The 12,538-nt window shown below is 45.3% G+C and overlaps 1 protein-coding gene across 1 annotated transcript; it reads right to left on the reverse strand.

The window, feature by feature from the left end:
• Positions 1–1,222: 1,222 nt before the first annotated feature.
• On the reverse strand, positions 1,223–12,319 carry ISL1 (ISL LIM homeobox 1). Its single transcript, XM_063320601.1, has 7 exons — positions 12,221–12,319; positions 11,993–12,101; positions 10,957–11,146; positions 7,673–7,932; positions 5,396–5,682; positions 3,832–3,999; positions 1,223–1,589 (listed from the first exon to the last, which is right to left on the reverse strand). Exons 2-7 carry the CDS (start codon positions 12,018–12,020, stop codon positions 1,473–1,475), a joined length of 1,050 nt encoding a protein of 349 aa, XP_063176671.1. The 5' UTR covers positions 12,021–12,101; positions 12,221–12,319; the 3' UTR covers positions 1,223–1,472.
• Between the last annotated feature and the right edge of the window lie 219 nt (positions 12,320–12,538).

Raw genomic sequence — 12,538 nt, forward strand, 5'->3', positions numbered from 1 at the left:
GCCCTGATACAGTTGTTGAAATGGAAATTTACAAGCTGGTCGTTAATACTTGCAATAAAATATCACACTCCTTTTATTCACTAACGACCTGCTTTGCATGCAATATTTTATTTCAGGTATTTTAGCTGCTAACTTGTAAATATTTAAAAGAGGGAACTTTGTTCATTATTTAATATTAATATTATTATTATTATTTTCTCTATTCCAAACGCTTATTTAGTGAAATAGTCCTGAAGATATAATAATTCTACATATGGCGCTTTTATTTCACATAATATTTAAGAAAAAAAAAGACAAAAACCACATAGAATTAGACATATAATTCAAAGACCACGGTACAACCTTTTCTTTTTTTCTTTTTTTCTTTTTTTTCTTTTTTTTACTTCAGCAAACAAAAAAATAGTCAAATGACATGAAAAGTGGCAAGTCTTCCGATAATAAATAATAAATTACTTTATAATTTTGCAATGCAAGAGCAAACAAAAAAAGTATTTTTTTCTTTTTTTTTCTTTTGCTTTTTTTTTAACTTTTTTCTCTTTATTGAGAAAGAGAAAGAGAAAGAGAAAGAGAGAGAAAGAGAGAGAGAGTAAAAGAGAGAAAGAGAGAGAAAAACAGTCGTTTTAACCAATGACTATACACATCTTTGGGGGAGGGGAAGGTTCTTGGACGGACACATTTCAAACACAATCCCGAGACGCTTTGTGGCAAAATAGAGGTATACCTTGTTGCAATGCTTTTATAAATTGGTTTTTAAAGATGAATTCAAAAACCTATTTTTAATCGTTCAGACTTAATAGAGACTGGATCTCAACCAAACAAAACCAAAACCGCGCTACAGTACATGCTGGAAGAGACCCAGGAAATATCCCCTTGTTAAGAGTCAACTAAAAACAACATTGCAAACCAATGCAGCTCCACCTTCCTGCAATGAATCTTTCAACAATGCAGGACTAAATCGTCTCTTTCCTGATGATGGAAAACCTACTGGAGCTCCTTTTGGCAAGGCAATCACCAATATAGAAACAGCACCATTCAGATTGGGAGGGACTGGGTAGAAAGCCCCTCTACCTTGGTTTCTCTCTAAGATGTGCAGTCAAAAGATTTTTTCTTTTTTTTTTTTTTTTTTTTTTTGAGATCCACGAGTACAAATCCTTTACGTTTTGAAAACGTCTTTTCGATCCTCCTCTGATCATTGAATAGCGCGGGGTTTCTTTTTTTTTTTTTTTTTTGTGTGTGTTTATTCTAGTAAGATCCCATGATTGTCTTCACAGTGTTGCTACCATATTACCTTGTCTTTTCAAACATGACTCCGTTCGTTTCGTGGAGTGGTTCTTGCTAGGTTCATTACAGGGTTGTTAAATACTTTTCCCCCCTAAATTTCGGAGTCCCAACGCGATCACTTTCCCACTTTCTCCAGCAGGGGTGAGGGTAAGGGCAGAAACAACGACAACAGAAATCTGAATTAACGTTCCTCATGCCTCAATAGGACTTGCTACCATGCTGTTGGGTGTATCTGGCAGCTGAGAGGACATTGATGCTACTTCGCTTCCAGTAGAATTGGAACCGGGTCCTCCTTCTGAAAAATTAACCTGCCAAAAAAAAAAAAAAAAAAAAAAAGAAGAAGAAGAAAAATAATAATAAGAAGTGTTGTTACAACTGTAACAATCAAAGAAAAATAGCAGGCAAAGGCAAAGAAGACTGCAAAAATTAATACACAGGCATGCAGCGAAACGGCCTGATACATCTCCACGAGAGGCTGTGTCACTGTTTGTTGCTTTGTTTAGCTTCCCCATTGACTTCACAGGAATCTTCTTCAGGTCTTTGGCCAAATCCCCAACAAAAAAAAGCAGGTTAAAAAAAAAAATCAAAAAAAAAAGAAAAAAGACTGAAAAATCAAGCAAATAAACAAACAAACTTGTTAATGAGGCCTTCTTCCCTGTCTTGCAAGAGTGGGAATCCCAACAGGATGTTCTAGTCAATTATTTAAGAGTGCATGTGTTTTTTTGACACGAAACTGCAAGGTTACTTTTTTCCCCTTTTGTGCACATACTAAAATAAACCTGGAAGAAGCATCCAGGAGCAGAAGGCATTTGAAACAAGCCATTCTCTTTCTTTCGTGATTTGAAGTGGGTGCTATCTCTTTTTAACGAGAGTCAGTTTGATAAAAAAGGTCACACTTCATCCTAACGTGCCCCGCGGCTCCCGTTAGTTTAGGAGCAGCGTTGGGAAAGGGCATGATTTGAAGGGTGGAGCTTTGCTAATCCAAAAGCATTTCTTTGGCACCTATTGAGCTGGCCGATCCTGTGATTAAGGCCCTTTCTAGATTAAAGACGTGCCTTGAACAGTCAATGAACTGTCTGTTCCATCCACTAGTCTTTATTTTAACTGTTTTCAGTAACAGACATCATGTCCAATATATATCAATATTCATCTGTCTATCTAATGACCTATCTACCTATATGTGTGTGTATTTGGGCTATCTATCTTCCATCCTACTTTTTTTCTTTTTTTTAGAACCACTCCATACAAAAACTCACTGCATCAAAGGTTTTTAAAGTCTTCTATTCTGTTAAGGCACAATAAGCAAGGCAGCCGAAGGAGATCAATTTTTCTTGTGTCTGTTTGACAGCTTGATTAAAGCAGGAAAACCAGTGGTTGATCTAAAGGTAAGATGATGCAAACAGCCCTGTTGCTGTGCTACAGCTTCCTGAGCAAGCACAGTGTGCCAGGGGAGGGAAACACACTGCAGCCTGCCACTGGGCAAAAGAAAAGTGATCCTGCAAGAAAGGATGATACTAAACTGAAAAGGTCTGAAAACAATTCCAGACACGGCTGCAAACCTTCCTCTTCCATTGCTTCATGTTAAAAAAAATGCCCAAGGGATCAAAAAAGGGTCTATATGTTAATTTTTCATCATTAAGTATTATTTTGAATCACTGAAAAACCATACACAACATACCTTATTATTTTAAAGATCTGGTTTTAACACAGTTAGGCCAGGAAATTGAGTTAAGGCTGAACTTCTGTCCTTAATTCACCTTGTTGGGCCTAAGAATGGTAGATGATACGGTCCCATATGAGCTGCCAAATGACGTAGGCATAAGGAAGTGAGTTAAGAACAGAATTTATTGTAAAAGGTCTGTTTTCTTTCCGCTTAAGGCAGTTTATTAAACTGTTGAATTTTTCACGTGAATATGTACTAGCAATTCCCTTTCCAAAGCACAATGTTTAATGTAAGCTATATATATATGTATATATTTGTGTGTATATATGTATATATATGTGTGTGCATATATATATATGAAGTTATATCTAGAGGCACATTCTTAAAACAAGGGCTTCAAAAATGGAATTAAACTATTCATGTTTGTGTGACAAAACAAGGTCGCGGGCCGGCACTGCAATCATATATTTAAAATCCACCCTATCGCATAAAAGCAAAGTTGGCCTGAAGCAGGGGGAGGGGGGAATTTTAGAAACTGCTTTCACAAATGTGCATAGAATTAAATGACACGTGAAGAATGTTTTAGTTCTCTGGGAAGAGGTGCTTTCGGTTTTCAGCAGGATGTGAGCTGAGTTAGTCTCAGACCTGGGTCGGGCCTTACACGTTGCCCGCTCCACTCAGCGAGAGCTCTGCTGTGCGCTGAGGTCGTATTTTCCCCAAGCCCTATTAAACCACTTCAATTTGCTGCATTCACAGAGTGCTATAATGCCCACCTTGCAATTTCAGGAAAACACGGCTCTCTGAGGGCATCCGTCCCGTGGAGGGAATCCCCCATTGCTCTGCCCCGGGTACAGGCTGGCCTGCTCCGGCCGGGAATCGACACTTACTAGTTGCTGAAAAGCAGGTTGGTCTATGTCACTCTGCAAGGCGAAGTCACTCAGTACTTTCCAGGGCGGCTGGTAACTCTGCACCTCCACCGGGTTCGCCTGTAAACCACCGTCATGTCTCTCCGGACTAGCAGCCACCATCGGAGTTCCTGTCATCCCCTGGATATTCTGTAAACAGCCCAGCAAAAGATGTTAATGAGCTTGGTTAACTTTATTGTATATAAGCGCAGAGTCAATAAACTGCTTTCTATCTTATCTGTACAGTCGCTTGTATTTGCTTTGTTAATCTGCTGTGAATGTCTTGCTCTATTCTGCCTCTAGGTCAGCCTATTTCTACCCGCTGGATTTTTCACGGTGGAAGTTTACTTTCTTTCCCTTTAATCCCGTTTCTCTCAAGGCATACCCCCTCTTCCCCAAGCTTTCTTAAACACGACCACAATATCTCGGCTGCCGATGGACGGCTCGGCACAAGAAACGGTTAATCACGCTGCCTTTCTATGTCGCATCCAGGCTGATTTTGTTCTGCCTGACCTTAACTGGATCATATATCCACTGCACGGCAAACCTGGGGTACGTTAGTACCACGCTCTTTCCAAAAAAAAAAAAAAAAAAAAAAAAAAAAAGAGAGAAATTAAACCCTCCCAGTATACCCTGTGGCGCAGACACTGTGTACAAAATAACTCCAAGCCTCGACGAATAGATTGTTCAGGCGAGTTAATAACATCGTGTTTTATCGCATTCCAACAGGGTAAAATGAAACTCCTTAAATTCCACTTAACTAGGCAGCCTTATGAATTAATAGTCATTCTCTGGTCAGTCAATATACAGGGGGAGAATAACAGACTCTTCTTCAAGTGGACTAATAACAGGAAAAAAAAGACAAAAAGAAAAAAAAAGTTGGCTTAAAATGGGGACAGGCAGTTTGCTGTGCTGAATCCAGCATTTTCTGCTTGTTTGCGTCACACGTGCATATGCCCGCAGACAAGAGCTCAATATATTTCTGCGCAAGAACTATATATACATTAACCTGTAACCAGGATGGTAATTACGAAACCTTTGCATTGCACTTGTTTTTTTCTGCAATAAGTGCATGAAAAACACACACATACACGTTGTAGTATATATCAAATTTACCTTTCACTCCTGGGTTTTACTTCTGGGTTTACCCCTGCGTAAAATCATTGAAGAGGGAAAAAGCGTCATTTTCCCCTCAATGAGTCCTTTGCATTTGCAATCTAAATATTACACAAGGCTGGGTTTATTACATCCCATAAGCTGTGCAGGTCCCAATTCATGCTGCAGAGAAGTTAGTCTAATCCACTGCATATCCTTAGCCCCACAAAAAGACATGGGTCCGCTTGAGCAGCCTATATCGGCTTCTCGCTGCGGTCTCTTTTAATTGCACTGACAGCAGAAACAAGCGGATAATAGTTATCATTTTCTTTGTTTTAAGGGAGCTGCCGCAAAATCAAAAGCGTCAAAACCCACCCCAGAGGTTGTGCGGGCTGGACACAGCCCAGGCGTTTCTCTTTGGGAAGCGCGGTCAGAGGCTGAAGCCACTTACAGTTTTGTCATTGGGTTGCTGTTGCTGAAGTTGCTTCATCATAATGCTCCTTTTTTTGTCCTTGCACCGCTTGTTTTGAAACCAAACCCTGATGACCCTGGGGCTGAGACCAGTCATTTCTACCAGTTGCTCTTTCATGAGGGCGTCGGGTCTGGGGTTGGCAGCGTAGCAGGTCCTCAAGGTGTGAAGCTGTTTTTCATTAAGGACAGTCCGGACTCGGGTGGTCTTCTCGGGCTGCTTGTGGACGTGGGGGCGCAGAGCTGGCTGTCTGGCAGAGATAGGTTCTGCTGTAAGGGAAGGGGAAGGGAGGAACAGGATCCCCGTGAGTAGGAAGCAGGGAGTCTGCAGAGCCTCTGAATCTAAACCGGTGGGACAAGGGGAGGCGGGAGTGGGGGGTGATGAACCCTCTTTCAAAGGCCATTCAAGCAGTCAGATCTATCAGAGCTCCTGCAGCCTCCTCTGCTTTATGCGCTGGTGGAGTGACAGTACTGACATTTCTGACTCCACAGACAATTAATTTGCAAAAACAAACCACCCCCCCTAAAACCCTTTAACGACAGAAGCTTGAACCTGTATGAGACTTGACAGGGTAGGGCAAGTTCGCTAAGGTGTGCGTGCGCTAGGAAAGGAGGGGGAGGGGTTTCTGTATTTATTTCCTGACAAATCACCAAAACAGATTTTTGGCCCGAAAATTAATGAAAGAATACTTCTTAAATTAATCACAGTTCGGGTCTGCTTCTTGTATACTGTAGCTCAGCTTAGCCAGAGGCAACGTGCAACAGCTCCCGGCAGTTTGATGCTTCCAAATCAAAGCAAAACAAGCCAAATCCGCTGCACCGTGACCGTGGAGGAAAATCCCGTGAGAGCCCCTTGTCCCAGAGCTCGGAAATCGGGGGTCTGTTTTAGGATCTGGAGGTGCTAGGTGAATTTATGACGACTTTTGATGAATACTTAAAAAATACGAATGTTTCTCCAGTTCTTTAAAAGGGAAAAAAGCCTAGCAACTCGTGGAAACGGCCAAGAAATGCTAACCTACGGGTAGCGTCATATCAAGAGCTAAAAGTATTCCTGTGACGATTCTGCTATTCTTCTGTGTATTGTGTAGCTGTAGCTATCTAAATGTAATTTGACAAAGTCAAGGGAAAAATAAAAACACTACCTTTTTTTTTTTTCCTAAAACTTTGGCTAGCTAGTGTTCAGAAGTGCTTGCTTTTGTACAGTCGGGTTCCGACTCTTCTGATTATAACAACACATCAGCAAATGCGATGCAGACAATACGAAGGCTTCAAATATTAAGGGTATTGTACCTGCCGACAGGATATGCGTTTCGGAAACGTGCGCATACACTGTATAGGGAGCATGCACAACCTCTCTAGAATTCTGCCATGATCAGAGACGGGATTATGTCTCCCTATATATAGATATGTCACCTGAAAGCGGCTCAGAAGCGGGAAACGAGCCCGTTTAAACATAGCTGTGTTTGTAAATAACCTCTAGAGCTACAGTTACTTGCACAGCAATAACGCTGGCCAACCTTGTATTGTCCAGCCTAGTTTGCCTCAGAGACGTGCCTCTTCCTAAAGCTAAGCGTATCTGAGTAGCTGATGTACGCGTGGAGAACTAAAAGTGTAAGTGAAGTAGTAAGGTGGGGAGACTCTGAAGTTAACAGTGCTGAGTTTTAAGATGAAATTCTCATCAAATCACAAGAAGGCAGAGTCACTTTAAAAGGCAATTACGGAAGATTAACTTGTTGACAGTTTTAAATTACAGCCTAAGAGCTCGCCTGTAGTTATGAAGTCTATCTCTTTTCGTCCCCCGCTTCCACCAGTGCTTAAACAGCATTTCCACGCGCTCCGGAGGCAGAAGGATCTGTGCCTGGTCGCAGCCCGGATCCCTGCAGCGGCTCGCCCCTCTCCGACCAACGCTGCGGGCTGCACTGGGCTCGGGGGGGTGGGGACACACAAGACTGCCGCACCCGGTGCGCGGTGGGAGCAGGAGGGACACAGGCTGCGGGGGTGCGGACCCTGCGCAGGTGCCTCCGCCTGCCGCGCACCCCGTACGCGGACCTTTCTCACAGCAGCCGGACCCGCGGCAGCCCCGGGCGTGGGACGAGCCACCGCCGCCGCCTCTCCGCGGCCGCACACTCTCGGGGCCGCCTTTCCGCGGGGGGCGCGGGACCCGCTGGAAGCGGCGGAGTCCCCCCCCGACCTTGTCCAGACGCCGGGCCGGGCGGTGCCGAACCCCGCGGGGTTCCGCGGCGCCGGGTGCGGGCGGTACCTGCCATCTGCAGCGGCCGGGCGGGGTGCAGGGGGCTGAGGGGGTCCCCGGCGCCCAGGCTGGCCCGCTCCACCACGTCGTGGTCCGCCCGGCAGAAGAGGCCGTCCTCCCGCAGGGCGAACTCGTCGCCGGGGATGAGCTGGCGGCTGCAGGCCACGCAGCGGAAACACTCGATGTGGTACACCTTGGCGCGGGCGCGCATCACGAAGTCGTTCTTGCTGAAGCCGATGCTGCACTTGGCGCACTTGATGCCGTATAACCTGAGCAGGGCCCAGCCCAGAAAGAAGGGGAAGGGAGGGAAGGAGGGAGAGCCACGGGAAGGGGAAGAAGGAGGGCAGCGAAGTTGGGGGGGGGGGGAAGAAAAGAAGGGAAAAAAGAGAGAGAGAGAGGTTTTCACTCCCGCTCGTGGGCAAACTGGTGGCCCCGCGTAGGCGCGCCACACGCAATCCACTAGTTAAACAAGCCTTGAAAATACATAAGGCAGAAGAGGAAAGGAATAAAACGGATTCGTTTGCTGCCGGCACCCTGATCCCTACGCCGTAAAAGGGCGGTGGGGACCCGGACACACCGGTAGGCAAGGAGAAGGGGAGGGAAGGGGCGGCGGAGGTGGCAGGAGAAACAGGGTGAGAAACAAAAAAGCGACCCCCTTCCCTCCCGAGGAGTTGCCAACAAAAGTCTCCCCCCTGCCCCAGCGCCCGGGCTGCAGCAGGCGAGGGGCCGTCGCTGCCCTCACCCTCCCTCCTCACGGCGGGGGGGACCTGACCGAGCCTGGCCCGGGGCTCAGCTGGACCGTCCGGGCTCACCGGGGAAAGGCGAGGCTGGCGAAGCTGCCATCCGCTGCCCGCGTACAAACGTGCCAGCCTCACCAAATGCTGCTATTTTTTGCGACGAACCCGCTCAGGACTTTCTGCCGCTTAATGCGCGCCCAGGTTGCCGGCAGCTTAGCCTCTGGGACGTGACAGGGGTGGCCTTTTATCCCCTCTCACCAGGTTCATTTTACACAAAAATATAGGCATACCCTCACCCCCCTTAAATACATACACGCTCACATATATAGCAGTGTAACTCCGCTCCCTCGCCCGCCGCTAAAAGGCATTTTGGGTGCGTTGGCTCCGCAGCCTGACCCTACCTCAGCCTGCCTGCCCCGTGTCCCCCCGTGTCCCCTCCCCCGCTGGCGCTCCCACCTTGAGCCGGGGCTCAAGCCCTCCCGCAGGAGCGAAAGGGCAACTTCTCGCTGACAGCCCCACACGGCAAATAAAGGGTTTCTGGGATTACACGCTGGAGTGGGTGGCGGGTTCCTCGTCTCCCGTGGAGGAGAGGGGAACAGTTCATCCATCAGCAGATGAACACGAGAAAATGCTCCAACTCGGGTGTCTAGAACTGCACAGTGTCTCGGCTCCCACCGAATGCTCCTTAGCCAACCTCCCTGGTATTAAGTAAAATTAACGTCTTCCCGCAAATGTACAGATACATGCACATACGCACGCACTCGGTCCACAGAACCGTAAAAACTGTTCCTAAAACCGAGCTAATATTCATCCCCACACATTTCCTCACCAGAACACTTCTTTAGAGATACAGTCTGTGATGTATGCTTGTGGGTAGAGATGTTTATTTACACACATCTTTAGCTGCTATGTCTATAGGTGTACTAATCCTACATTCAGAGCTGCATATTTCCGAATCATAAGGTTTTGAGAAGAAAAAATCCCAAACAAGCAGCAAACAACGGCAATAGACCAGCGCGATCGCAAAGTGTATGCATTTATAGGTACAAAATCTGGGGGGGTTGCCCACATATCTAACGATTATAGATTGTCTCACAGTCTAATTCAAAGTGTACTTGCACATAACGTACGTCTTACTTTTAAAATTCTAACAAATGAAGTGTATTCTGTATTAACATGAAAGAGCTGAATTTTTTTTTTGTTTAAATTTCTCCCGATGAGATCTAGCAGGAGGTAACTGAGCACGTCTCAGTCTAAACGTTGTCCTTTCATTTGAAATTAGAGAAAGGACAACATTTAACAATACGGCTCCAAAGTGCGTTTAAAAGTAAAGGCGGGGGGGGGGGGGGGGGGAGAGGGGGGGAGGGAGCGGGCTGGTTTTCGCCGTCGTAAAACTTTGAGAATAATCTCACAACACGGCTTGAAGGAACGATCTGCTTATGAATTGTGCGCTGGAGAAGGAAAGACTCAAATACTTTATTTCAATTCATAATTACAAAGAAACTAGAAAAGATATCTTAGGTGGCTAGGTAGGAACTTGCTCCTAAAACTTTCAGTAAAAAAAAATACTGTCCGTACCTCAGTGTCACACAAAGTTCTGGTTTGGCAAAGCCACCAGACGACACTGAAACGGATCAGCGTGACCTAGGAGCACAAATAATAAACACACTCGAAATTCCTGGTTTGGTTTCTCTGTAGTGTCAGGATTGGCAACTCTCACATTTTATCAGTTACCAGATTTTAATGTGAGGAAGGAAGCGGTTCCATTATCTAAATATACCCAATTGTTCGTGAACAGATGATGGGCAATTTGATCTGCTCTGTCTAATTCATCAGTACAGATAAGATAAGAAAGAAAAGGCAGTCAGATATCACCAAAGGGGTTAATATTTAAAAAGATTAAATGTCAGTTATTTTAGCGAAGAAACATTTCGGTCTAGGTTTTAACCTCCCCATAAAAGGATCCTTCATTCTAAAGGAAACTTCGGGTTTGTTTTTATTTTGCTTTTTTGGTTTTGATAGGCCTAGTTTAAATAGTTTTTGTTTGGGTATTTTTTTTTCCCGTGTATTTATTTTTACGGCATACATGCTTGAAGTGCCTTTCTTATGAATGCCATTATGCCTTTGCAAAAGCACAGAGAGATGCGCTTCTCAGGTTGTGTTAAAAAGCGATCAGTTCCATGTTGCTAACAATATCTACACTATTGAAAATATTCTCCATTACCTACGATTTCCCACTTTCTTAGAATCACAGGATGCACTGCCAAAATCCTCAGGAGGGTACCACACAGTCGCTAGCTGTTCCCGAATGCGGTTTTGTTTATACAGAAATTTGCATTTGAATCTGTGGAATAAAAAACTTGACGACTCTAACTTTTCTCCTCGCCTGTCTATCTCTGGGGAAATCACTTAAAAACATACCAATTGCCTTTTACCCTCTTTCTCACCATTTTTCCTCTTCCTGCCTCTATCAGGTTTATAAAGTTAAAAAAAAAAAAAATAAGAAAAAGAGAGAGATAAATCTCACCGAAGAATTAAACAACGTAAATGGCGTACCTGATATAATCTCTTTTACAGTAGGTTTTGCCATCCCTAACAAAGCACGTACAGGTCTCGTCCAAATACTGATTACACTCCGCACACTTCAAACACGCTGCATGCCATTCCAAATCCGGAGAAACCCTCAGAATATACTGATCGTGAATTTGATTGCCGCAACCAACACATAGGGAAATCAGGCGTTTTTCTGAAATGAAAATAAATACATGATTGACTAACCGTTTACTCTCCTACAGAGATAAACACACTTTTCGTGTCGTTCCCTTATAGGGCGTACTCTGGGAGTGTTGTTGGTTTTCTTTTTCTCTTTTTTTTTTTTTTAAAGAGTATTACACTTTCGGATGGTAATTGAAGTATGCCATCAAAACCTTGCCTCGCTTAGAAAGGAGGCGGAACATATGTTAAAAAGCAGATGTGAACAGTCTTCGGGGTGAAGGTCCTAATTTCTCAAGCCTTGCACGGAATCAAAACTCCAAATTCCCCCGTCGTTTTATTTTTATGTTATTGTTTGCTTGTTTGGATTCCTTGCCTTACGGGGAGAGCACCTACATGTTTGATTTCATTTTTTCAGAGTTCCAGCTCTGGCTGGAAAGGATGAACGCGTGGCTAGGTGCGCTTCCCATTCAGCCCTTTGCCACGGAAGAGAGGACTCGAGGCTGAAGGCAAGAACAAACATCATTACGGTTGTCACTTGCTCTCTTTTGAAAGTCTAATGCTAATTCCCCTAGACAGACTGGGTGCTGGATAGTCAGACAGCCCCAGCGCGGTCTACAACGAGGAGAATTTAAGGCTCCGTAGCAGGAGATACTGTTAAAATCCTGTCTGTTCCCCAAACTTTAAAAGAGAGCAGGACCCCAGGCTATTAACATACAAGGCTACGTACGAGGTTAAAACACAGCAAGCATGCAGGCACGGCAACAAAGGCACCTTCTCTACCATTCAAGTGAAGTTCAGCTCTCTAGCAGTTCGCCTGCCTGAGACGATTACAATAGACAGCACATTTATTCCAACAACGGTAAAAATTCCGCCTTACTTTTTGGTGGGTCTCCCATGTCTCCCATATCTGTAAGAGGGTGTAATGTCCACAGTGAAATGGTGTACGGTTTCGTTTTAAGACCCCAAAGTAGGTTTGAAAGCTGTCGCTAAAAATATAAATAAAAAATTAAAAAAAATTAAAAAAAGTAGAAGTAGTAATAGTAAAGGGAAAAAATAGAGACTCGAAATTAAAAGGGAAAAAAAAAAAGGCAAAACAAAACACCACCGGCGTGAGAGATACTGTCAGGGCTGCGGAGAGAGAAGGGGTGGCGCGGCGCAGAGCGGCGCGGCGCCGGGGGCGCGGCAGGGTCCGGCCGCGCTGCGCGGTGCGGAATCGGTGCGGTGCGGGATCGGCGCGGTGCGGGATCGGTGCGGCGGCGATGCCGGACTGGGCGCTGGCGGCTCGGTCACTCGCCTCGCCCTTATCTCTTACTCAAACTTCTCTGCTCCAACTCAGCCCGCTCGCCATTGGCCTGACGTCATGCGCGGGGACGTCACGCCTGCCCGGCGCCCATTGGCTGCCGGCGGCGCGGCGCAGCTGTCC

This window comes from Chroicocephalus ridibundus, chromosome Z (assembly GCF_963924245.1).
Source record: "Chroicocephalus ridibundus chromosome Z, bChrRid1.1, whole genome shotgun sequence".
NCBI lineage: Eukaryota > Metazoa > Chordata > Aves > Charadriiformes > Laridae > Chroicocephalus > Chroicocephalus ridibundus.